This window comes from Neofelis nebulosa, chromosome 12 (assembly GCF_028018385.1).
Source record: "Neofelis nebulosa isolate mNeoNeb1 chromosome 12, mNeoNeb1.pri, whole genome shotgun sequence".
NCBI lineage: Eukaryota > Metazoa > Chordata > Mammalia > Carnivora > Felidae > Neofelis > Neofelis nebulosa.
In genome coordinates, this window is record NC_080793.1 from 226031 (window position 1) to 253217 (window position 27187).

Here is a 27187-nt window from a genome sequence, read left to right on the forward strand (position 1 = left end):
AGGCTCATTTTATTTAATGTTTATTTTTGAGAGAGACAGAGCGTGAACAGGAGAGGGGCAGAGAGAAAGGGAGACACAGAATCTGAAGCAGGCTCCAGGCTCTGAGCTGTCAGCACAGAGCCTGACATGGCGCTCAAATCCACAAACCGTGAGATCACTAACTGAGCCAAAGTCAGATGCTTAACCGACTGAGCCACGCAGGCTCCCTGTACGCTCCTTTTAGATGGTCAGGACTTGCTGTCATGGTGTCTGGTGGGTGGGAGGGTGGTGGGGTCTACTCACCCCACAGGCCTCCCTAACACAGCAGCAGTTTTCGACAAGACTGGATCCTGACTCGACAGATACCTCTGCACACCCAGCATCTAACCCGGTGCACAGGACAATCACCAAAGTGCAAACGACCTTAGCTGACTGCAAGGTAAGGAGCTTAGAACCCAAGGGGGTGAGGACTGTGCTGGGGCAAGGGCCACAAAAGGTTGGTGGGGTCCACGAGGCCTGAAATCCAAGCTCCAGGTGGACCCCCTGCCCCTCCCCTCCCCCCCACTGCCTCTGGGATGAGGCCTCCTGTGGGCCCACTGTCCCGAACCCTCCCGGGCCACTGCCCCAGCCCAGCCCCCGCTCAAGGCACCACCCAGAGGAGAAAGACAAGCCTGGGGAGCCAACCCAAGCCCTCCTGGAAGAAGGGGCGTCGTCTTTCTATAGGATCAGCACCATCTCTGTCCCACTTGGGTCACGGGTGCTCACGTACACCCAGGCCTGTAGTCACCTTCCTGGTGGTGACACGGCTGGACCAAGGGCCCCAAGGGAAGGCATCCTACCTGGGCTATTCACAATGTGCAGGAGAGCGGTTACTGTTCCAGATAAATGTCTGAAAGTGTCTAACTGGATGACTTCCATGTATTAAAAAACCCAAACACTCAAGCTATTTCTTGTTGAGTTTACAGGTGCCCGGGTGAAGGCCAGCCCTGCACAGGACACAGGGCTCCTGCTGAGGGGCAGAGGCCGTGGCTGGCTGGCAGGAAGAAACTGCTCCAGTCTCATCGCGCTCAAATGCAGATCTGATTAGGGATTCTGGGCACTTACCTGGTGCTTACGCCCATCAGCCTCCAGAAAGATACCTGGGCCTCAGTGCCTGGTGCTGGTCGTACAAAGGCACGCACACACACAGGCATGCACACACACTCTGCACTTGTCTGCCTGGGGCGGATGCAGGTAGCGTCCTCTTCAGAGACAGGCTGTGCTGACAAGGAAGGTGTGTGCCGCCTGCTCGGACCCGGGCCGCGTGTGAGCCCGCGAGCACCCCAGAGGGAGCACGGGTGTTTGGCAGAAACCAGCTGAAACATGGCATCATAATAAAAACCTCCTTTAAAGTACTTCTTTTTTTTTTATTGATTTCATTGAAAACAGAACAAGAAATGGTCTGAGCCAAAAGACTGCTCTTAAAACTGTCAAAAACATTTTAACAGAAAAAAATAAACATGACTGCATCATGAATGTTTTAGAAGAGCCGCACAAAAACCCCACTGCTACTGCACTAATTACAGTATTTAAAAAAGTATATGCCAAAAAAAAGTATATGACCTGGCAGGCCGTCACACAAAAGGTGATGGCAAATTTATTCCACGACAAGACTAACGTTTTAAAAAAAGTTTTTTCCTGCATTTTATTCTAAAATCACTTTGTTCTCTTTATACAGTTGATAGTTTATTTTCACATGGTGAGTAGAAACCACACCAGAATCAGCACCGTTGTCTGTGTTTTGTGTTTTTATTTGTCCTAATGTTCAATAACGGTAGAAAATAAATCAGTTTATTCATCATAGCATGTGGTTTAAAAATCAACAGAAGGCGCCAGCATTGCTGCGCTGGCGGGGCCGGTGCGGGGTCCTCCTCGGGCCATGGCCCTCCTGCACCCGCCAGACCGCTTCCTCAGAAAGAAATGCATTAGAGGTCTGATATATAGGACTAGATATAGGACTTCTTTAAAAAGCAAACAAACGTTTTCTCCAAAGTCAGTGACGGCTTGGCCCTGACCTCTCCTAGGTCGAGGTGGGGACGGCATCTGCGCGGTGCCCAGAACTGGCACCAGCCACGCAGGCCTCGTGCAGGCAGGTCTAACGGAGCAGCTCGAGGGTGATGGTGTCTTCGGCAGGTGCCACGCAGGGAGCCTGGGCTGACCGGGCTTTGCCAACAAGCCCCACGGTGGAACAGGAACCAGGGGAGTTGAGGGGGAACGGGAAACGTGGAAACGACAAAACCATCATCAGAAACTCACAAGGTCACGCCAGCGCGGATTCCCAGAGTGTTCCAAAGCGCCCGCCCCCAGCCCGGAGGCAGCCACGCTGGGGCCTCGCAGCCACGGCCCAGGTCCCTCCAGCCCCAGGTCGGAGCCCTCGGGTGTTGTGTGCGTTTCGCCTTCCTCTCCAACCTCAGTGTGAATGGCACCGACGCTCAGCGCCCCAGGCCGGCTGCTGCTCATAGGGGGTCAGCGGTGGAGGAGCTGGTGTCGGGCAGGCCGTTCTCCTGGCCGTCCTGGGCGGCGCTGGCCTGCCGCTGCGCCGCGGCCGTGCTGGAGTGCCGGCACTTGGGGGAGCCACATCGGCAGCTGAACAGCTTGCCTTTGATGTCCCAGAAGCGCTCCCCGTAGTCAAACCTGGGGAGACAGCAGAGCTAAGGATGCATCCAGGCCCCACACCGCCTGGGGGCAGGCCAGCCTGAGCAAGCGGTCTGGAGACACAGGAGGCTACCGGGGGTAAGTCTGCACTGAGTGGCACAAGGATGCACCCCAGAAGGTCCCCAGACCCGGCCAGCCCCTGGGGACCACGGCACCTACCCCAGCTGCTCCCCAGCCTCAATCAGGCGGGTGCTGAAGAAGGCAATCCTGGGAAAGCGCAGGTCCTGGTGTGACATAAACACGCGCACGGGCACCAGGTTGGGCTCGCAGTGATGGTTGATGAAGCGGCTGACGTTCCCGTAGAACCGCGCGTCAATGCAGTACACCTCACCATCCTAGTGGGCGGGAAGGAGAGCGGGGAGCTCGCGCAGGAGTCTGCAGACCGTGGGCAGAGATGCGCCCCCAGAGCAGGGACGCAGGAGGCCTCCATGCCTTGGGGAGGCGGCCTGCTCCATATGCCTCCTGGCCAGTCGGGCTGCACAGGGCACACGTGGATCATCTGATGCTCTGACGCCACCAGTACCAGGAGGAAGGAGGCGGGCGATGGGAACCACAGGGGGCGGCAGAGCCCATCGCAAGCAGGTGCCGGGAGACTCGGAGCGTGCAGGGCAGGTCGGACAGACGGAAGGAAGCAGCACTCGGGCCGAGGGCCGTCAGGTGGCTCCCGAGGGGTGGCTACAGCCACGGAACAGGAACACTACCATGTCCTGCTAGCCCAGTGGTACAGACAGAAGTCCCACGACCCTGACCCAGCACTCCTCCCATGACAACACGCAGCAGAAGGGATACTGAGCTGACAGTGAGAAAGGGTGCTTGGTTGGGGGCCTGACCTCACCACAGGAGCCCTTTAAGAAGCAGTTTTCTCTGCAAAAACCCAGAGTGCCAGAGGTGGCTAGGGCCTGGAGTCAGAGGGGCCATGTGGCAAGGAATGTGGGTGGCCGGGCACAGCCAGTGAGGAAGTGGGCATCGACCCCAGAATGCAAGGAGCTGAATGCCACACCCACCAAACAGACTGCGGGCACCTCTCCCCACACACCCCCATCGGCCCCTGGGGCCCCAAGCAGAGAGCCCGGTCACACAGTGTCCACAAGGGGAAGCCAGTGAGCACGGGCCTTCTCATGTGGCTGAGTCCCTGGGCACTTGCGATGCAGTGACCACAGGAACCAAGTGTAACGTGTGGGAGGGAAAACCAGACAGGCAACAAGGAGAAGGGGACCTTCCAGGTGTGCATCCTGCATATGGCAGAGCATTAACCAGAAGCCAGAGGACCCTCAGTGGTCGAGGGAAGACAAAACGGTGGCAGAGACGGGTGGTCTCTATCAACTTTTCTGCCAAACCAAAGGCATACATGCCCCTGACTCAGCAATCCCACCTCCCGGCAGGTCCCAAAGACATGCCGAAATCCAGAACGATGGCCATGGCACGGATTCTGGCCTCTGCCTCTGGGTGTGACGGACTAGGTCTGCAGGCAAGCCCACCCTGCGCAGCAGGGGAAACTGGGAGCAGAAGCTGTGAGGATCGGGAGCGAGGAGCCAGAGCCCACGACGGCAGAGCGGCGGGTGCACGGGACAGGACGGATGCCAGGGATGTCGCCACCTCAACAGGGGAAGAGCCCGCACTCGAGCCCAGCCGGCCAATTTTAACAGAGCACACGACACACGTCGCAGGAACGCTGGAGCCACCAACAAGTCAGCATGAACAAAGACAAAGAACCGAGGAAGCGGACGCGTTCTGAAGAGAAATGACAATCCACGGAGTCCAGCCCTGAAGTGAAGCAGATGCCGCACGGACACGTGAGGATGTCAGAAGCCCCCTTAGAGCATCCTCGCCACAGGTAAAACAGTATGTTTCTCACCGAGTGAAAATCTCAGAGAAACAGAAATAATAAGAAAGAATGCAATGGAAATTCTCAGTTGCAGTTGCCTGGCTGCTGAGCAGAGCTTTGGGGACCTGGGTGAGGACAACACACGCCCCACACAGCGCCACGTGTGCAGGACAGGAGACGCAACAGCCAAGGCTGAAATCAACCTGAACGTCCCCCAAAGAAGGAGAAGGATCCACACGTGCTCAGAACACGGTGAGCTCTACGCCACAGCAGCACCTCAGAAAAACGGTGGGGGGACCACCTTTTCTGTCAGAAACGTGAGGAGGTGAGACACACACATGGCTACTCTTGAGGGCAGGAAAGGAGCACGCAGAACACGCAAGACTTCTGAATATGACCTCGTGCAATCTTTACTTTTAAACCATGTAAATATTTTACATAACTAAAAAATAAACTTTAAAATTCTGGCACTTAATGTGGCACTTGGGTGGCTCAGTTGGTTAAGCGTTGGACTTCGGCTCAGGTCGTGATCTCATGGTTCATGGGTTTAAGCCCCACATCAGGCTCTGGGCTGACAGCTCGGAGCCCGGAGCCTGCTTCGGATTCTGTCTCCCTCTCTCTCTGCTCCTCCCCTGCTTACACTCTGACTCACTCACACTCTCTCTCTCTCTCTCTCAAAAGTAAATAAACATAAAAATGAAATGAAATGAGATGAAATGAGATGAAATGAAATGAAATAAAAATGAAAAGAAAAATAAAAATAAGATAAAATCTGGAATTGAAAATGAACCGAGACACACAAACATACCTACAACAGCAAACTGGGAGCCCACCCACACGGAGAGACCATCGCGCCAAGTGCTGCGGGCTGGTGCTCGTGTCCTCAGCGGGACATGTTCTAAGACCTCACACACACGCTGCTGCCACGTTAGGGATGCTCCTCTGAAACGAACACGCTAGGAGCCGGGATCTTTACTGTGGAGGACACACAAGTATAAGACCAAAGGAGTGGGGAAAACCCAGTGATGTTACATCTGAATGGGAATAGTGACGCGAACACATCTTTCATAACTTTTATCCTAGAGCTCTGTCCTCTAAAAAATTAGACCGAGGCCAACGGCACCCTGGTGGCAATGAGCGCCTTGGTGTCCTGACTTGGTACCTAAAAATCATCTCCACTGCAAGGACCATGGGCAGCTTAGGGAAGTCTGAGGCCAAATGAGGGAAGCCAGACATAATGGAGCCCAAGGAGGCGAGGCTGGTGTGAACAGGCTCCACGGCCACGGAAAGGGACAGCTCAAGCTTCGGAAAGAATGACGATGACTGGTCAAAACTGAGTACAAAAATTCTGGGAGCCAGTCACATGTGGAGACCCTGACCAAAGCCTTCAGGACATGCAACAGCCCCTTTCCCATGCTGGGGACAAGCTGCGGGTTCCACACCCACCCCGCCTCAGTCACAGAGCACAAAGTTGGGTCCTCTGCCCACTGGTCTCTGGACCCCATAGCTTCCAATATGCCACCTGCACTTTCCTGGAAACAGGGGCAGGAGAGGTGGGTGTTCAGAAGGTTCTAGAACAGCAAGGAGAGGGAGACCTTGGGGTCTAGGCACAGACCCAGAGCCCAGGGACAGTCCGTGCCAGGGAGAAGGCAGGCTACGTGGCAACAGGTGGTCAGACCCTGGAAACATTCTGAAGGCAGAGCCAGAAAGTCTGCTGACACCTTAGACCGTGGGTGGGGAGGGCCCAAGCAGTGGGCACATAGGTCCCTCGGACACAGGAGCAGCCACACTAATGGGGACACGAGGTCTGAGCTGGAGCGGCCCCTGGAGGCTATGGTGTACTCGCAGCCCTTCACACACCAAAATGAATGAGCCACAGAAGCAGGATGAAGGGAGCATCTTGAGGGGCCCAATCTGGTGGGGTGAGGCTGATGAAAGACTGGAAGGTCGGGAGCCACGAGGGCAGCCGCTGGCAGGAGAGACAGGGCTGCCAGAGTGGTGCCCCCAGGAGGGGCTGGGGTCTGGCTCCACCCCCAGACACCAGGGACGAGGACACTGGATGCTGCTCAGATGCCAACACCCCTAAGTGGTTCAACAGACCGGACGTCATCCCAGTCAGATCCCAGCAGCCTCTCCGCACAGACACCCGGATTCTCAAGCTTACATGGAAATGCAGAGAACCCCAGAGAACTAAAAGGACCTTTAAAAAGGAGCTACCTGGTGTCAATATTTACTCTGAACTGACAGTAGTCAAGAGACAGTGGTATAGCTTTGAGGGTCAGCAGATAAATCAAAGGAACAAAACACAGTTCAGGCACAGACCTACCAGCAGAAGCCTTTCCGGCTGACTGGCTGGCCGGTCTGGAATAACTGTATATTCACACGGACAAGCAGAAATCTCCAGCCTTATCTGAAACTACATACTCGAGACAGATCATGGATCTAGAAGTTAAAAATATAAAAATTTTAGAAAAAGGAGAAAATCTTCACAACCTTGTGATAGACAAAGATTACTAACAGCACACAAAGCACTAAACCATAAAAAAACTATTCTGTTCTACGAAAGACATCATTAAGAAAATGAAGATGCACGGGGGCACCTAGGTAGATCAGTCGGTTAGGGTCCGACTCTCGATTTCAGCTCAGGTCATGATCCCAGGGTCCATGAGATGGAGACGAGATCAAGCCCGGTGTCTTGGGTTCTCTCTGTCCTTCCGCCACCTGCGCATGTATTTTCACTCTCTCAAAATAAAGAAATAATTTTTTTTTTTAAAGAAAAAGAAAATGAAGAAGCACAGGCTAGGAGATAATACAGGTGTCTGACCCAGGTCACGAATCAGGAACTGTAAAGAGCCCTTCCAACCCAGTAAGAAAACAAGTAGCCCAATTAAGCGATGGGCAACAAATTTTAAAAACTCGCGCACAAAAGAAGACATAAGGAGGCCAATTGGCTGTGAAAAGATGCTCCTGTCAATAATCATCAAGAAAATGCCAAATTAAAATGACAGTGTTTGGAACTCTCCTTTGCTGCTGGTGGAAACGTACAGTGGTCCAACCACTTTGGGAAAGTGCTTGCTCCTTCTTTGTAAGTTATTAAATGTATACTTTTACCAGATGGCAATAATCCCACTCCCAGGAATTACCCAGGAAAATAAAACTCACACCCACAAAAAAACAAGTCTATGAAGATTCACAGTAGGTTTACTCCTAACAGCATAATCTGGAAATATCCAGGTCCATCCACAGTGGTAGCACAACCCAGCACGGGTATTGGTGGGTCACAGGATCTGCCACCACCCGGGTGGCCCACGAAAAGCCAGACAGAGAGGAACACACGCTCTGACTCCACTTCCAGGAAATTCTAACGCAGGACAAACCCACCAGCAGAGACAGACAGTGGCTCTGTGGCCAACCAGGCTGGGGGCATATCGGGGCACAGGCGCCTTTGGGGTAATGTTCCAGATCTTGCCTGTGGGGGTGATTAGGCTGCACACACATTTGTAAAAAACAAAATCACATGCTTAAAGTTCACTGCGTGTAAATTAATTACAATAAAGTTGACCCCAAAGTAAAATGATCAAAAACCTATTAGATAAAACAATACAACAAACGATCTACAGGATCCCACCACAGAACACCATCAAACATTACTGGGGGTAACTGAAGACGACAAACAAGTGGAGTGATACACCCTAGAAAAGAAGGTGGCAAGACCCTCAGTGACCCCTAACTGGGTCACGGGTTAAACCACCCTAATGAAATCCCTACAGGGGTTCTGCAGAACTTGTCAAGCTGATTCTAAAACTTATATAGAAACTGAAGGAAACCAAGAAGATCAAGACACTCCCAAAGACCCCAGCGTCAGAGGACGTAAACTAGGATGATTAATGTGGCACAGCCCAGCCAAGACAGTCGTGGACACAGGGAAGCCCCAGGCACACAAGGACACTGCGTTATGACAAAAGCTGCACTACTGAGCAGTGGAGAAAAGGGTGATCTTCTCAACAAATGGTCCTAAGTCAAGCAGATACAGATATGGGGGGAAAAAAAAAAGCTTAACCCTACAGTAAAGTGACTATATACCTACATGTAGAGGCCAAGTGTAACTTCTGGGGAATAGCACAGATGTGTATCTTTTGATTACCCTTTAAAACACCTTGGCTTTACTGGGACGTTACAAAACCCCACAATACGTAGGAAGAAGCTGATAAACTGGACTGCACTAAAAATAACTTCCAGAGCGCTTGGGTGGCTCAGTCAGTCAAGTGTCTGACTCTTTGGTTTTGGCTCAGGTCATGATCTCATGGTTCATGGGATCAAGCCCTGTGTCAGACCCTTCGCTGACAGCACAGAGACTGCTTGGGATTCTCTCTCTCTCTCTCTCTCTCTCTCCCCCTCTCTCTCTCTCTCTCTAAAACAAAAAAAAAAAAAGCACTTCCATTCGCTAAAAGGCATCATTAGGAACTAAACAAGCCACAGACAGAAAAGGTCCACGACACACAAATGTCCAAAAGAGCATCTGACCCAGAACACATAAAGAACTGCTACAAACCATAAAAGGCAAACAGCTCAACAGATGAGGAAAGGCAGAAGACCGAGGAAGAAGCACAAAGAGGATCTGGGGGCGGGGCATGGCTCACTGCACCGTGCACACATGATGGGGTCACTGGGGCGCCCCAGAAGTCTTGGGGTAGGGGTGTGGGGCAGTGCCCATGCGCTGCAACCTTCCAGGATGTAGGTTTCTCTTCGTGAAACACAGATCTCACATGCCTGGCTCTCTGAGAGCCACCTGCAGGGCAGGGCTGGGGTGGGCACGGCAGGAAGGTCCGGGCCTGGCTCAGTCCTCATCCACAGGGCAGCTACTCGGGACTCTGGCTAGAGAGCCCCATGTCCTCACTTCCACCCTGACTGCTTCTGTAAGTTCTTAAACAGGAAAGTCACACACCGAAAACAACACAGGTACCAGGGTAGGGCAAGGACAGCATGAGGTTGCCTCCAAAAGTCCCCGGAAGCCTGGATCCTGGAGTGAAGACCAGGGTCCAACTACTGTCCCCACAACCAGGAGAGCAGCTGGGACACACTTGCAACCCCTGATGCCTCACGCAAGTCTTGCTCCCACTTTGCCTGTCACCGTGAGCCCCCTGCCCTCTGACGGCCATGGGCTCTAATCCCATGAGCAGCAGGGCTTCAGAGGGCTGGTGCATCCGGGCTCAGCACCTTCGGGAGAGGCAGGCTACTCTCTGCACGAGCCCAGAGGCCTCCTGAGCGCAGAGCGGGCCGGTGTGAGCGAGCCTCCTTACCACTCCCATGCTGCACACTTGCAATCTGCTCTACACCCCAACCCCTCCAAACACATTACCTTATTGTCAAGATCAAAGAGGTAAGAGTCTTCTTCCCGAACGTCAGCTTCCGAGTCAGAGATGAGCTCTCCCACATACCTGCAGGAAGCAAGACGCGCGTGAGAACACCAGACAGCACTGCCTTGCCCCTGATGGCAGGACGGGTTGCACAGCAGCCATGGTGGGGCCCTCTAAACTGTCGCCAAGCATTTTGGAAAATTTTGCCAGGGACTGAGCTGGGATTTAACTTCAGGACCCAGAAAAGGGCGACACGGAAACCCCTTCTCTGACCAGGGATCCACAGTGACCCTACCCTGGAAACCACTGAATGGTACCATCTTGAATGAGCCACGACCTGATAAGAGCCTAAGTGCAAGCAGAAAGCCAAGGAGGTAGGTGAGGGGTGGAGACAACATGAACTTGGTTTTCAGGGATACCCGCAAGTCCCAGGCACAGCTCTGCTGTCCACAAAACGGCAGAGGCAGCCGGCAGCCCTGGGGCGACCCAGGCACTCACTTACTCGCAGACGAAGGTGCCCAGGGGGATGTCCTGCAGGGACCGCACGCCCCAGCCCATGTTCTGTGTCCGGTAGAGCTGCAGCCTCGCCCTGGAAAACAGGGTCAGCCACTCACTGCCAAGTTCCCCAAAGCTCAGCTCACATGCAGATTACACTGCCAGCCACAGCAGCACACAGAGTGGAAGATACTGCCTTCTTAACTGGAGAGCACCTCAGAGCTTCACGTTCAAAGAAGCAGCGACTCTCACACTGATGTCCACGGTGCGCACTCAGTCAGTGCAAGATGGCCTCAGAACTGGGCCCGAATGCCAGCGCATGGAGCACAGCCCCTGGCCCTCCCATTCCTTCATCTGAACACAGGGATAGGTCTAGCCAAGCCTCTAGGCTGTGATGACGGGCAAAGGGGCTAACGCCCGGCATGCCCCTCAGGGTAGATGGGGAGCTCTCCCAGGCCCAGGGCCATGGGGACCCACCTGCCCCTTGGTGTGTCCAGGGGTCCTGGGGACGAAGGGCATATCTGTCCTCCCCCAGAGGATGTCCTGTCAACAGGGGACAGGGACGTGTGGGCTGGTCAGAAGCACTCTCTGGCTGCTGATACTGTGACACTAGACTGATGTCATACATAAATCCCCTTCACAGCTGAGAGGGCGGAAAGAGGTCTTCTAATTCTCAAGCTCGTGTACAGAGGGAAGGCTCACGGCCAGGGGACGCTCAGGTAACGGGTCCGAGCCTGGCCAGTGCAAAGGGTGCTGGCCAGACCTCACTGGACCAAGTACCCCGAGTGTCTTAAAAACAAGGCACCCACGTGGTCTGAAATGTTTTGTACCGGAACACCATCACACTGTCGCTGTTAGAGACACGCAGACAGTACGGGATGTTTCAGAAATGGCTTGAGTATTAAAATAAAACAATAGTGGCCCTAACAGTTGCTGTGTGCATGTTAACTGGGAGACAGAGGCAGTGCTCACACCAAGCCTGTCTCCCAGCCCCAGCTCAGTGGGCCTCACCCACAACTGAGCTGCTTGGAAGCAGGACTCTCATGTTATTTACTCCAGCCTGTAAAAGGCCAGAGGACACGGGACTCAGAGGAGACAGCACCTCTTCATCTCTACTGTGCACACGCAGATGCACTTGAACACACTGTGCCCCTGTCTGTATGGAATACACGCAAATACAATGAACTTCGTGAGAAACCAGAATCACTTTCAAACTTGGAAAACAGACCTGACATCACTCTACCGAAGGGCTTAAAATCCTGCACCCAGGGAGGGGCTCCCGGGGCTCACGCTCACCTGAGACCGTTCTGCACGACGCGGTTCCGGCAGCTCCTCCAGCAGGAACAGGCATGGTTGCACTCAAAGATCAAGGGCGGCTCCGCCATGTTGAACTCCGGCAGGAGCCGGCCGTCCTGGGGACAGACGTGCAGTCAGGACCGAGCACGGCTCGCCACTCATGCTAAATAAACTGACACCAACACAGTTTTACAAACTAAAAACCTTATTATGAAAACGAGGGTTTCTGGTCAAACTTCGTAGCTGGGTAAGAGCATAAAGTTACATGTTCGTGCTTTGGATGGGAAGCATCAAAGCAGGAGTCCACACCTGCCGTGGTCGGCCTCCCTCCTTCTCCCTGGAACTCACTCAGCCTCAGCAAGGCCACCAGCCCATAGGCCTCTCCGCCTCCTTCAAGGGGTCGGTGCCCCCTGGACCACTGCTCACTCTCGGCCTTGCAGCCCACAGGACCACAGCCATGACGGGGACCTGGCCACTTGTCGCCCGCCAAGCCATCAGGCGACACACCAGGGCCATTCTGAACACTGAGAACTTTCCTCAGAATGCTTGCCCTTGCTCACCTTCGGCACAGCCATGCCTCGTTAAGAACACGCACCCCAGCCCCAGGCCCGTGCCCCTTTCCTTACAAGGTGACTTTGGAGACAACCGTCTGCCATGGTCTCCCCTCCAAGCCTGTGTCTCATCCCCACCCCAGGACACCCTGGCTTCCACCCCCACCGATGACCTCTGAACTCTCAACTCCAAGAGCATTTAAGTTTCTTATGTCGGATGCTGGCCTTCAGAGCCCTCTCCTCATCTCCCCAGCTGCCCCAGCCCGGCTGGGCACCGTCCTGGGTCGGAGGGGACTCACCGCACAGCGCGCCCCAGCCGCAGGCTCACCTTGTCGTACCAGCAGCGCATGCTGAGCTGGCCACACATACAGTTGCTGGAAGAGCAGTCGTCAATGCACACGCAGTACTGTGGGGAGACCGTGCGTCACACGGGAGAGCTGTTCTCTGCTCACAGCCTCACGAGTCTCAAAACCACCCCTCTACCTGACACGTGCTTTCTGAAAGCCACGCCCGTGCGGAAGAAAGGTGACTGGCCCTAACGTCTCCATTCTCAGGGACACCGGGCGGTGTGCAGCCCTGAGGAAGAGGGCACGTGGGCAGAAGAGAACACCCAGCCTCTAAGACACTGCCAGCCTGCACAAGGGGCTCTGGAAGAAGAGCCTTCAGGAAGGAGAAGAGGAGGGGGTGGTCAGACATGTGGGGCCATGAGACAGGGACACGTGAAGGAAATCCTGCCAGGCTTGCACTTGAGGCCAGACGCTGCCCAACAGGGAAAGGCAGAGTGCCGAGCCACGGTCCAGCCCTGAGGGCACACATCTCACTTCGGCAGGAGCCAGGCCCCTCAAGGCACAGGACGGGCTCCTCGCTCTAGCGTGGCCCACAAACTACCAATCACTACCATCATCCAGGGGATGCTCGGCACTGCCCTGGGGGCTAGGGACCCAACACAGGATACAGGGTCCGTTTTCAGGAAGGATCTTTATCTGCCTTTCAGCTCTTTGGTGGAAGACAACTGCTGTAAGGGCCGGGTCTTCTTGGGGAAACATCCGTGGACCCCGGGCCCCAAAGGCCCGCCGCCCCCACCGCCCGCCAGCACCGCTGACCTGCAAATGGGTGATGTTTCTGTCAATGTTCATGGGGGACGTCACGCAGTTCTGAGAAACGTATTTATAGTTGCTGGGGCACGGCTCATTGTCCACAGCGTTGACACACGGGATGGGGATTCGCTCATAGCCTCGAGCAATGTCTCTGCCGCCGGAAAGGGGGGACGTTACCTTTCGCGGTGACAAGTGATGCCCCAACAGGGCAGCCGCTGAGGGCTGGGCCAGGCACTTTGCTCTCGGGCCCGGGGACGCCTCAGCTTGAAGAGAAGCTTTTGTTTCAAACTCTTAAACCCCCACGTGTCACCATTTGCCCCAGAACGGCCTCCTCACCTGCTCACCGTCTTCTCCGTCGGGACAGGCCTGTCGGGGGCTGCGTCCCGCAACGCCCGGCTCATCTGCAGAGCGTCCCACACCTGGGAGTTGAGGCTGGCACACTGCAGGGGCGTCTCTCCCTCTTTGTTTTTCAAGGTGACATCTGAATCCCGAGAAAGAAAGAGGCTAAAAGGAAAAATGTAAGCCAACAAAACATTCAGATCTTAATTTAAAGGCATGAGGATGAGATTTATGAAGTGACTCTAGTCAGTAAAAATAGAGAGTACACCACTCATCTCGAAATTAAGCTTTGCTGACCAGAGCTTCTAGAAAGATCAGCCTGACTCACCAGGAATGCACTCCATTACTCCTTCTCCCACATTTACAATCAAAAGTCACCTCAGTTTTCTCGTCAGGAAGAGCGTGTAAGGAACTAAGGACGGTATCTGAGGTCTCCTGGCTTTCCCATTTAAAAGCACGCTCAAGGATGAACGGGTAAAGCACACCCAGGTGGCCGAGGACACGGTCAGGGGCCGGGAGGTGCTCCGAGGGCCTGATGCGAGTCAGAACCGCACGGTGAGCGGCAGCGCGGTGCTCCGGCCCCCACCACAGGGCAACCCCTCATCTCTGAGCTCCCACTGGGAGCACAGCGGCTCCCTAGGACCCCAACTGCAGCCACGTGTGAGTGACATGGGGAACAGCTCTGGCGAGTGGCGAGCAGCAGCACCGGCACCTCCACCCCTCCTGAGCAGGGCCGGCCCGTCGCCCCAGAGCAGAGGTGCCGGACAATTTGACCTAAGCATTTGGGGATTTTTCACAACGATCCTCCCTGAACCGGAAGGAACCATGCTGACTTCAATCGCAGACTGGGAGACTCACGCCTCTGCCCGCTTGGGGAAGGAGCTCCATTCGGAGGGCCTCGCCCACCCTGGGAGCCCTGCAGGGGCCACGGCAGCAGAGCCACTCACAGGACGCAGGCGTAGCGGTCCTCCCTGGCGGCGATGTGCAGGGGTGAGTCTCCGTGCACGTTCACGGCATGCAGGTCACACCTGGCGGCCAGCAGGATCTCAGCTATGTCCACGCAGCCAGAGAACGCAGCCCAGTGTAGACAGATGTTCTCCTCCTGCACAGACAGCGCAGCGCGCCAAGAGGAGGGCAGAGCACCCGTCTGAGTGCCGAGGGCACTTCCTTTTTTGTTTCATTTTTGTTATAAAAGTAATGCACAGTACTGAATATTTTGCAAATTGAATAAAAAAATCATCTGCAATAAGACCAACCTAAACACAACACATTATTAACATCACATTTGGGAGTACTGTGCTTTATCTAATTTTTAAAATTATATTCACTTTGGAATAGAAGTACAATCACAGGAGAGGACGATACTTGTGTAAGATTTGAAAAAGACAAAAGTAGACAAATTTGACCTCATTAAAATTTTACTTCCCGAAAACCTCTACAAAATAAAAATTTTAAATCAAATATGAGAAAAAACCATTTGTGCTGTACACAAGATATAAACGATTTTCAATGATCGCAGCAAGTTTACTAGGGCACCACACCATAGTTCTGGAAACAAACGTGAGAGGGAGAAAACCGGAGAGCCCGTGCGGAACGTGGTACGGGGAGCGTGCGGCACCGCCGGGAGGGAGAGCGGCCTACCACAGGACAGCCCACGACGGCTAGCTGGCCACCCCGTGCTCACTGCGGGTGGCGAGGCGCGCCCGCGGCCCTGACCGCCCTGCAGCCCGCTGAGCTCACGCGTCACAACTTATGGAGCCTCTCCTCTAGCGAACCTCTTCCTCGGGAACACCAGGAAGTGAAAGTCTGAGTCTTTTTCTTTCTCTGACTTGGACTCAGGGCTTAACCCTCAGAGGTGGCAGAAACATTTATTGCCCTGGAAGCGCTCTCTGCTCTCCCGGCAGAGTGTGCACCGCTCAAGGGTCCCCACCCCTGGGGGACCCCGAGGTTCTCACAGGAGCCACCACCAAAGTCAAGCCTGGCTGTTCACTCTGACACCGCCACAGGGGGCTCGGTGGCACCCAGGCAGAGCTCAGCACAGTGCCTGCCCCACTCGGCCCCGTGTCCGCCCTCACGGGGCCAATGTGCTGGCTACGTGACTCTGCACGCCCCATTCCTGGCCCTCTCCTGCCCAGGGGACCCTCTGTAACGCTCCTGTGCTCGCAGACAATCCCCACACTCTGAGTGCATCCAATGCTTTCAGCTCAATGAACTGCAGGAAACATAAAAGTAAAACAGAAACTGTGTGGTCCTCTCAGTTGGCAAATAGCTGCTGGCCCCAGGCACAGGCTTTTCTATGGACTCCTCCGTGGTACTTTGTGAAAAGCCGGGATTTGCCTGGGGCTTCCTTTCCTGGACGTTGTTCTGAGTCGCCTTCCTCCCCTCTGATCTTTCCATCTTCCACACATCTGCAAGCTCCAGAGCAAAATGTGATTTCCTTAGGGACCTCTTTTCTCACTCCTTCATCAGAAGGATCTATGATTTTATAACCAGAATTCCATGCTGAGACTGTCCCTCCCACCAAGGCTCCTCCTAGCATGGGACTATGCAGCCCAGACTCACAGAGGTCTGCCTGCTGTGTCACAACAGGCCTGACCCACGTATCTGAAGCGATAGACGGCACTCTGTTTCTGGCAAAGACAGAGCCAGAGGGACCAGCTGGACTCACCCGCCCGCCTGAGAGAGCCAAACAATCAAAATGTGTGAAATACTGGTTTTCAGATGATGAAGGACTGTATCCCTGAGAAGGGGACAAAAAAGGTGGCCGGGGTTTGCACAGCAGGCTGTGCAGCTGGGAAAGAGGCCTCTGGAGATCTGGACATCCCCACCTTTGACCTCCAGAAGGACACACCACAAAGCCCAGGCATAGAGGGCTCAGTGCCAGTACCCACACAGGAGAGATGAGCAGCCCTGGGCTGAGATCTGCTTGAAGCCACCTAATAAACCTAGAAAGTAAGACCCAAAACAATCAGACTGTTTCCAAGTAACTACACTGCACACACAACAAGACTCAAGACATTTCCAGGAATAAAGAAATTCGTAGCAAGGTAAACTTCATCATGTCTGGCATCCAACCTAAGGTTACAAACAAAACTTTCAGAGCTGACAACTACAGTGTCTGACAGAAACATACTGGGGGAGATTAACAGCATCATAGAGTGTAAAAAGAAAAAAAAAAAGATTACTGAGCTTGAAAACACAGCAAAATTGCAATAAAACCAGCGAAATGGCTTTAAAATCAGCCAAACTGCAATCCTGAGTGAAAAAGTTATTTGGGAAAATGAAAAGACCATCGGTGAGCTGTGGAACAATGTCAAACCAGCTGATTAATCACAGAACGGGGGCCCTTATGAAGTGGGGGTGGGCAGAAAAATTACTGGAAGAAATATGGACTGAAAAATTTCTAAATCTGACAAAACTCTAACCTTACTAATCCAAGCTCACTATACCCTTACTGACCTTCCATGCACAAACACAAGTAACACAAGACACATCCTAATCCAACTGCCAAAATCTAGTGACAAAGAGAAAATTCTAAAAGCAGCCAAAAGAAAACAGATGTGCTGTACACCGAGAAGTAAGGACAAGGCACCCCGAGAGTCCCCTGTGGTAGACCCCTTGGCGAGGATGCAGGCAGTGTGAGGAAAGCATGGAGAGGAGCTGTGAACCACAGATCCACACCCAGCGAAACATCCCCCGAGTGAGGGCAGGAAAAGGACTCTGCGGGCACTGGTGTCGGGCAGACCAGTGCCCAGGACAGTGAGTGAAGTGAGATGCACAGAAGAAAAATGACCCTGGATCGAAGGACCTAAGCAAACAAGCGGATCTTTGAGACTTTCTTCAGGACAGTGTTTCCCAAATATCTCTGACAGTCTCAACAAAGTACGTACTGTGGCATCAGTACAATGTCTGAGAGCAACAGCATGAGGTTGGGAGAAAGGGGTACACTCTGGAAGATTCCTGTGCTATGCGTAATGTCTCGACGGGCCTCGTGGTGGCACTTTCTCAGCATTGGGAAAGCACGGCAATGGTGTGAGGACAGGCAGGTGTGGACCCCCGCACATGTGGACAAAAGGACAAAAGTCAATTCTGTGGAGAAAGGAGGACTTTCAGCTACACATCCACACACACACGCACATACACACACAAATACAGAACTTTGATTCACACCTCCTACCATCTATGAAAATGACCACCTGAAACTAAAAACTGTTATAGGAAAACATGGGAGAAAGGGATCTGAGGTTAGGCAATGAACTCTTAAAGAGAACACCAAAAACATGACCTATAAATAGAAAATAATTGGGGCGCCTGGGTGGCTCAGTCAGTTGAGCGTCCGACTTTGGCTCAGGTCAAGATCTCACAGTTCGTGAGTTCGAGCCCCGCGTCGGGCTCTGTGCGGACAGCTCAGAGCCTGGAGCCTGCTTCGGATTCTGTGTCTCCCTCTCTCTCTGCCCCTCCCCTGCTCACGCTGTCTCTCTCTCCCTCGCTCTCAATAAATAAGTAAAAATTTAAAAAAAAGAAAATAATTGATAAGCCGGACTTTATCAAAATTAAAAACCATCTGCTTACTTGTTAGGGTTTGTAAACCATCTGATACAGAGGACCTGTACACAAAATGTACTAAACCCTTCAAAACTGAAGGATACAACAATAAACATCCCACTAAAACATGGGCAACAGATGTGAGCAGACCCCTCCCAGAAGAGGACACAGACTGACCATGCTGAGGCCCGGGGAGGGGGAAGGAGCAGCTCTTGGACACTGGGAAGGGCGTGGCCGTTCCAGAAGCTGGGCGGTGTCCTCACAGACGTGAGCACACACACATCACGGGACCCAGGTGTCACCTGAGGGAAATGACAGCATGTGGCCACGCAAATGTGTGGCCTGCCTGTGTGCGTGTTCACAGCGGCTCCACGTGTGAGAGCCAGACCCAGAAGACACAAATGTCCATGACCAGGTAAGGGACGAGTGAGCTGAACTGTCCACACGACGGAACACTGACCGCCAGACCAACGCTGCCTGAGCAGCGTCCACACCGCAGGGATCTACCCACGGAACACCAAGCTCACAAAGAACCCCCACGGGACAGAAAGCGGTGCGGGCGGCTGGCTACAAAGCAGCAGGAGGAAACTGGGAAGGAGTGTCATGCACTGGTGTGGCTGTGGTGGACTCTGGGCTCACAAGCATCTATTTCAGGTGTACGTGTCACTGCACACCTGCCACAGTACAGTCTGCCGCTAGCGCGACGATGAAACTGTCAAGGTGAAACGTGGTTCCGTCGTCATGTGGCCCACAGACACGCAATCCGTCAATTGTTCTGACTCCTGAGGACCGCCAGCAGCACCAGCACTGACACCCGCTGGACTCTGTGAAGCCATGTGCTGCCCACACACCCGCACCCCGACCCCAGACAGCTGCACGAGGGGCGCCATGCCCAAGGACACACGGCTGCAACTGCCCTAACCACGTCACAAAGCATCAGCAGGGCAGGTCGCGACTGCTCTCTGCTGCGGCCACAGGGACCTCCCCACACCCCTTCCCTTTATCCTCACCTTCCAGTCCCCGGTCCCTTTCAGGCGGTGTCATCGTACTCACACCAGCTCTGAGGACATGAACAGAAACACCCCGCAGCCGAGCCACGTGCTGCAGGCCCAGATCCCGGCCTGTGTGCCACGTTTCTGGGCAGGGTGAGACCCGCTCACAGATGCAGGAAAGGGTCCCAATGCTGAGCAGCCATAAAGAGAGACCAGGTGGTGCTCGCTGCTCCCACCCCTTCTTCAAGCGGGGGTCTAGAGAGCCCTGTACCGCTCAGGGCTCAGAACCGGAAAAGGCCACCTGCCTCCCTACCTTGGACTCTCAGGCTCCACGCTGACTTGCACGCTACTGAACGGTGTGCTTGGAACAATCAACTCTTACTGCCAACCTGCTTTCTTATTTCATTATCAGTTTAATGAGTCTGTGGCTAGACTTTCTATTTATGGCTTTTGGTGACACTCTGTAACAGTGGACATAGCTCTGCAGGGCGCACTGCGTCTGTCTGTTCTGGGAACCCTGTCCCTCTGCCTTGCTCCAGAGCAGGTCCCCAGTGACCTTCTCAGAAATGCCCTTTTAAATTAACTGGAGTTGGGGCACCTGGATGGCTCCGTCGGCTAAGCGTCCGACTTCGGCTCAGGTCATGATCTCGTGGTTCGTGGGTCTGAGCCCCACGTCAGGCTCTGTGCTGATAGCTCGGAGGCTGGAGCTGCTTCAGATTCTGTGTCTCCTCTCTCTCTCTGCTCCTCCCCCACTTGTGCGTGTGCGCCCTCTCTCTCTCTCTCTCTCTCTCTCTCTCTCTCTCTCTCAAATATAGTAACTGAATAAACTTAAAAATACATTAATTAATTAAGTAATTAAGTAATCAATCGGAGTTGCCTGCTGACACACAGGCTGCCAGGAGGTTACTCCCACAGGGACTGGTGAGTCTTCGGACCTTGGCCCCAAGCCCCCATTTTCTGAGACCAAACCTGTCCCACAAAACCAGCCTTCAATACCAGCACCTTAGCTCTCGTGGTCTGAGTGCATGGTGGCAACCACAGAATGAGCCGGCGCTCACACATCTACCTGCACAGGGATGGTGTGCACCCTGGGCTCCTCAATCCAGGTGCACCTCTAAATAGGCAGGTACCACCCACAGGCAGGTCTCAGGAACCTCCGCCCCTCAATCTATACCCAGCAACTGGCCAACACACAAAACAACCTGAGGAAACCACAGTGGGTCCAGGGGCCACTGAAAACATGGAAAAAGAGGGCAGAGCCTTGGTCAGGTTTCCAAGAAAAAGAACCTTCAGCTGTCAGCTCTGCACGCCCTGGTCTCTCCATCCTCCTCCAGGACCTGCTTAGGACCAGCGAAACCCAGAGACTCACGTTGTCCCGGATGTTGATGTCAGACCCCTTGGACAGCAGCAGCTTCACGAGCTCCACATGCTTATACTCAGTGGCCCAAATCATGGGTGTCCAGCCGCCATCATCCTAATTTCAAAAAACAAACAAAACAAAACACAAAGCCCTACAATTCACCACAGCTCCCAGAGACAAGTTACATGAAGAGCAGTCTCACTGAGGACCTATAAGGCGGCCCCAAGAGGCGGGAGCCAGACCAAGTTCCCATTTTCTTGGTGAGGAAACTAAGGCTCCGGGTATAGCCCCAGACATCTCAGTGGGTGCAAGACGGAGCCACAACCACCCAGTGTGACCCTCACAAACCTCTGCTCTGAGGGGGACAGATGGTTCTGCGGGACCTTGCCCCTCTCCAGCCTGGAGGACAGACACTGCCAGGACAATACCCCGCACACCTGAGTGCACCTGCCTGGATCCCTGGACCAGAAACACCGTTGACCAGACCGACCCTCAGAGACCAGAAGTCTGGTTGGTGGGAAGTGCTGGCCCTAGTGACACAGACCCCGAGGAGGAAGCAAGACCAGGCTGCCAAGAACTGCGGACGGAAAGCAATCCAAGCCCAGAGACTGACGGAGGCTGTGCGCAGTTCTGGCTTCCTCCTGAAGGGCAGATGGCAGAAAGTCTTCGCAGACTGACCCCATCTGTAGGGTCCACCGTGGTTCTGACCAGTCGGCTTTCTACCACTCCACCCACCCAGGCCTGTCTCTCCTTACTCAGTTGGTCACGGGTAGTTTTGTTTAAACCAGGAAAAGCAAGTCCTCAGGAAATGCGTATCACGCTGCCAACTCATGGTCTGGCGGCAGAAAGCTCAACCCTCCCCAGCACCTCTCAAACGACTCCCTGCACACCCCCAGCTGCCACATCTCTCTGGCAGATATGTAGCTTCCATGACTGTAGCGAGGCCCTCCCTGCAGGCTGGCTGTGGGCACCGCCTGGGCACTGGGGACACTGCAGGGACAAGCTGGCCTCGTGGAGCCAGCCCAGCCCAGGAGAGGAAATGTTCAAAACCCAACCAAATGGGAGGTAGAAAATGAAACAGGGTAGGGGTCTAGCCTGTGGACCCTGTGAGAGCAGAGGTGGGCCGTGAGGCACATGGCAGGGAACCACATCTCTAGGCCACTGGGGAGGGTCTCTGTCTGGGTGGCTTGCAGAGAGCTGGGCTGGAGGCAATGACACTCCTAAAAGATGGGGCAGAGCCTGTGATGCCAAGACAGCCTTCCCAGAGCCCAGAGTCAAGTGGGAGGAGAGGGGTCTGGGCCCCAGCAAGTGGGAGGGAAGCTCCCTCAATGCTCTCCCGAGTCACTCACTCACTTGACACACATGGGAACTCCTCAGGCCAAGGACTACTCGTCACGCAAAGACCCTGCCCTGGAACCCTGAGAGCCACTAGGTGGGAAGATGGGCACGACGGGAGGGAGGGCACCCGGCATACAGGAGGTCAGGGACCCCACTCAGTGGTGACATGTTCACCCAGGCCAGGAGACTACGGTGGCCCAAGAGGTCACTGCGGGATGAGCTCTCAGAGTAACCAGTGGGTGGCCTGGGGAGGCGGCAGCCAGGGTGAGTGAGGCCAGGCCTTCCGAGGCCTTGCAAGGGGGGCCACAGAAAACAGGCAGGGAGCCAGGACTGTTACAAAGGTCCTTTGTACAAAGGTCCCCCCAGACTGGGGTCTCTGGCCAACCAGCCAGGTAGAGTGTCGGTAAGTGGAGGACGTGGCTTTACCTGACAGTTGACGTCCATTTGTCCATTTGAAAGCAGATACTGAACCACATCATAGTGGCCTTTCTTGGCAGCAAGGTGCAAACAGGTGGAGCCCTCTGCATCCTGCAACACAAATGCCATTTAGATCCAGAGAAATCACATGACTTACAGCGTGCCAGGCCCTGAGCGCATGGCCACAGTGAACCTTCATTCCCCACAGGGGGGAGGTGCCGTCTAGAACGATAAGGAGCCCAGGCAGAGGAGGGTGGGGTTGTTTTCAGAGGTTGTACCATTGGGGTCCAGACCCCGAGCTTCTGACGCCGATGGGACGAGGCCTCAGATGGCAAAGGGCCTTCCACTTGCAGACAGCCTGCAGGCACACATGTGAACCGCTGTCCCTCCCTTTCCTTCACGGTCTGACAGGCCGTGGCACACCCCAGGCTTCTCCATGTGGCCAGGTGCGGTGACCTGTCCCTCTGTTCCAACAGGGCCCCTGGGACTGTTTCAAGCCACTGCACTCCTCACACGACCAGAGGGCCACAGTACCCATCAGGACCTCTACAAGAAATGGTTGCCACTGCACGTTTAAAGCAGTGCTAATGAGGCAGTAATCACTGTCTGTACGCCACAGGATTAAAGATAATAAATGGCAGGGAAGAGCAGGGGCTCAGAACAGGGGCAAAGCCTGCCCTGCAGCCCCACACACGTCCTGGTGGCTGACTGAGCGCGTTCTGTTTCCTGAGGCTGCTTGGGCACATCTCCCTGTTAGCTTTCAGCTCTGCTTCCTCAGGCATGCTAAATATATCCCATTAATTGAACTACCTCAAAACAAAACAAAAGCCACCCACCACTGGAGAGGAGAGGTCGGACTCATGGAGAGGAGAGGTTGGACTCAGGAAGCTCCAGGAGAGACTCGGGGGTTCCGGGAGGGCTGGGGGACCATTCATGCCCCGTTTATACAGCCAGGCTCAGTGCCAACCTGAGGTAGCATCTTTCACAGATGAATCCCTCCTGTGCACGCACCTCAAGGACCCACGCGGACACACTCCCACCGTCTTCTCCTCACGGGCCCCTCTGCTTCTCTCCCCCCCGGCTCGCATCTTTATGTTGACCATGTTTCCTTATTCCCTCTTTCTCTCCGTTTCTAACCCTAAGAGCAGTAATCCTACATTTTCACATACATATAATACACACTTCTTATCAAGACTGAAGTTAATCAGTAAACCCACTTTTCTCAAGAAAACCCACACAGTCCAATCCTGTGATTACTGGTGTTTAAAATTTTAATTGTATGATAAACACAAAAACGTATGGTTGTTGGCTTTAAAGGCTTGCCTTGTTCGCAAGTGTTCTGTTTGACTTTGTGCTCTTTAAAGATGCACTGAGATTGCAAAACCGTCCCCTGTTCACACATCCTGGGGGCAGGGGCACACGCCCAGCAACAGGGATGCAGGGGGCGCTGTGGCTCCTCTGGGCGGTCCAACCTTTGAGCACCACCACATCCAAGGGCTACACTACAGGGTCTCAGGCTTGTTTTCAAAAGGCTGAGCGCCTTCCGCGTGTTTGCTGGTTACTCAGACTTCCTCTTCTGAGGACTGCCGCTCATTCCTTGCCTGTTTTTCTTTTGCATTCTTTTATTTGTAGGACTTCCTTATAGTTTTGGATATGAATCCTTTGCCAGTGTGCTGCAAAATCTTCTGGGAGTGTGTAGCCTGCCTTTTGTGAACTTTGTGACATCCTGTTGATTAGAAATTCTTAATTCTAATGCACTTAACTTTACCATTTTCGTACTTTTCTGTGTCTTAAGATACCTTTCCCTATGCTGCAATCACAAAGATGATCTTTTCTCTTATAGAAGTTTAAAAATTTTTCCTTTTGATTCTCACATTTACCATCTGCATGATATACATTCTCCATCCTTTTTATTTCCAGCCGTGTCTCCAATAACACAAGCACCCTGCAGCAGCACACAGCTGGTCCTGGTGTGTTCAGTCTTCACACGTGGTGTCACCACGGACAGGGACAGGGCTCCTTGTACCATTGGTGTTTACTCCTCTTCTCCTGCCTGTAGTTATACAAATACTGCTCAGGATCCCATCTTACCGCCTCTACTCGATTTTCGTAAATTGTCCTTAAAGCTGTTATTTCTTGTAAATTATTTTCTTTGTGCTTTCTCTGGGGATGACGATATCATTCTCTTTATCGGTCACCTTGGATTGATACCTACTGCCTCCCACAGCAGAAACGACAGCCTGACAACAGCAGGGCTCCATTCATGGCTCTTGCTTGGTGCTGTTGGTGGCATACATTTTACTTCTAAACTGGTATGAACTGCACCTTGTACAGATATTACTTCTGCTTTAAATAGTCTTTTATCTTCTAGAAATTAAAAAAAAATTAATGTTTATTTTAGAGAGAGAGAGAGAGAGAGCACAAGAGAGAGCGAGAGGGAGCGCGTGCGTGTATGCAAGCAGGGAAGGAGTAGAGAGAGGGAGACACAGAATCTGGAGCAGGCTCCAGGCTCCGAGTTGTCAGCACAGAGTCCAATGTAGGGCTCGAACCCACGAACCGCGAGATCACGACCCGAGTTGAAACTGGACGCTTAGCCGACTGAGCCACCCAGGCGCCCCTATCTTCTCGGAAATTTAGAGAAAACAACAGTCTTTCCCAGGGGCGGTTCCTGGGCTGACTCCCGGGCTTTCCTAACCCTATTTGGGCAAATGTACCAATAAATCCTATCAGCTTTTGTTCAACTGGGAATGTTTTATTACACAATTCGTTTGCAGGGAGACTTTTACTGGATGCAGTCTTCTGGACTGTCAATTTTTTGAGCTTTCTACCCCATCGTTTCAGATGAGAAGTTGGTGGCTCGCTGTGACACTGCCCGCCTGCATGTAACGTGCTGTTCTTTAGCTGCTTGTAAGACTTTCTCCATTCTCAGTTGTCAACAGTTTTAACCACACTGTGCTTAGGTGAGGTAGTCTTTGAATTTACCCAGTCTGGGGTTTTTTCAGCTTCTTGGATCTGTAGATTGTTTTCTTACCAAATCTGGTAAGTTTATGACCATTTTTTTCCCAACATAATTTTTTTCTACCAGGTTCTCTCCTCTTTCTGGGACTCCAATTACATATCAGTTGGAAACTATCCTACAACCTCTTCTTCAGACTGAATAATTTCAATGATCAGTCTTCAACCTCAGTGACCACCTTCTTACACTACACCCAATCTATGGCTAAGCTCGTCTACGAGTCACCCACTTCAGTTGCCTGCTCCCCTCAAGCCACAGATATTTCTCCAGTCCTTGTCTACAGGCTCTTGCTGCTTCTGTAAAGCCCTGAACACTAACCTCTTGCCTCTGCATTGGTGCTTAGCTTGGGCGCTGGCTCCTGTGAACCCATCAGAGAATGAGGTAAATGCGAGACTCACCCACCCATCATAACACAGAGGATTAATTATAGCTATCTACAGGGGCGCCTGGGTGGCTCAGTTGGTTAAGTGTCTGAGTCTTGATTTCAGCTCGGCTCATCATCTCACAGTTCATGTGTTCAAGCCCCACGTCGGGCTCTGCACTAACAGTGCAGAACCTGCTTGGGATTCTCTCTCTCTCTCTGCCTGTGCCTCACCACTCCCTCTCTCTCAAAATAAACAAACTTAAAAAATTAAAAAATAACAAAAATAAAAATAATTTTTAAAAAATAGCTATCTATATTTATACAATAGTAGTTTCCAGATTGCAAAACCACCAAAAATAAAGCAAACGACTTTATAAACATAAGCTGGAAAAAATATTCGTAACATATGAATAGCTATACACCAAAGTGTGCACTTTAAGACAAGTGAATTAAAATAGTAAAAAAATAAATTTCGAATATCAAACCATTTTCGTATATCAAACTGTTAATTAATATTTTTCAAAAAAATCTCTAATAGTCGGCATTGGTAAGAGCAGACAGGAGCGAGTGCTCACATACTCTCGGTGCCCTTCAGAAAAAAATATAAAAAGCCTTAAAAATGATTATATATTTTGATCTAACAATTCCACACCCAGAAATATGTCCTAAAGAAACCAAACATGTACCGAAACTTAGCTAAGAAAACGTTTTACTGAAGCACTGTGTATAATGGAAATTCAAAACTAAATATTAGGCAATAACTAAATCTGACTAAAAACGATACCATTACGTTACATCATGAAATACAATGACAATATAATATGAAATACAATGCAGCCACTTAAAATAATGTGATAAGATAATATTTAATGACAGAAAAATAGTGATAATTTGATGGAAAAAGGAAGCTGATAAATTACTATCAACAGTGTAAGTTTTTTGTTGGAAAATTGTGTGACACTGTGAAAGACCATGAGATCGTTTTTATAGTTTTATCGTGGCTCTAAACAAATACATGTGTAGGTACACAACATAAAACTTGTCATTTTAGTCACCTTTAAGTGTACGAGTCAGTGGTAGCGTGCCACCGTGGGTGCGGACTCTGGAAGGAAGCGTGGGGTCCACTAAGAAGGGACGCCTGCCCTGCCCTGCCCTGCCCCGCCCCGCCCCACCCCACCCCACCCCACCCCACCCCTGGCCCCGCCCCCGGTATCTTTAACTTACTTCCAGCGTCTAGATTTGATGATCCTGGGTCCTCACAGGAGTGGATCCTACAGGATGAGGGCTGCTCTCACTCAGCACGACGCTGGTGCTGGGACTTCCTTCCCATTCGCAGCTGAGCGAACCCCCACGATGCACACAGACCACTTTTCACTAACCTGTCCCCCTGCAGGGGGATACCTTGGCTGTTTCCACCTTCTCGCTTTGTGAACAATGCTGCTGAGAACATGGGGGAGCAAACACTGATTCATGCACCTGCTTTCAGTTTCTTGACTGGAACAGCTGGATCACATGGTAATTC

General features: G+C 52.7%; 1 protein-coding gene across 8 annotated transcripts in view; it reads right to left on the minus strand.

Annotated features, from left to right (window-relative positions):
• Positions 1 to 1364: 1364 nt before the first annotated feature.
• Positions 1365 to 27187, minus strand: part of EHMT1 (euchromatic histone lysine methyltransferase 1) — a 153184-nt gene continuing 127361 nt past the window's right edge. For all 8 annotated transcript variants that reach the window (XM_058693370.1, XM_058693371.1, XM_058693375.1 and 5 more), the window contains 11 exons: positions 22295 to 22396; positions 20540 to 20644; positions 14581 to 14735; positions 13631 to 13798; positions 13301 to 13445; positions 12526 to 12603; positions 11647 to 11762; positions 10358 to 10444; positions 9858 to 9936; positions 2833 to 3008; positions 1365 to 2652 (listed from right to left, as the gene is read on the minus strand). In XM_058693370.1, coding sequence (XP_058549353.1) covers positions 2475 to 2652; positions 2833 to 3008; positions 9858 to 9936; positions 10358 to 10444; positions 11647 to 11762; positions 12526 to 12603; positions 13301 to 13445; positions 13631 to 13798; positions 14581 to 14735; positions 20540 to 20644; positions 22295 to 22396 — 1389 coding nt within the window. In that variant the 3' untranslated portion in view covers positions 1365 to 2474. The remainder of the gene's footprint in view (positions 2653 to 2832; positions 3009 to 9857; positions 9937 to 10357; positions 10445 to 11646; positions 11763 to 12525; positions 12604 to 13300; positions 13446 to 13630; positions 13799 to 14580; positions 14736 to 20539; positions 20645 to 22294; positions 22397 to 27187) is intronic.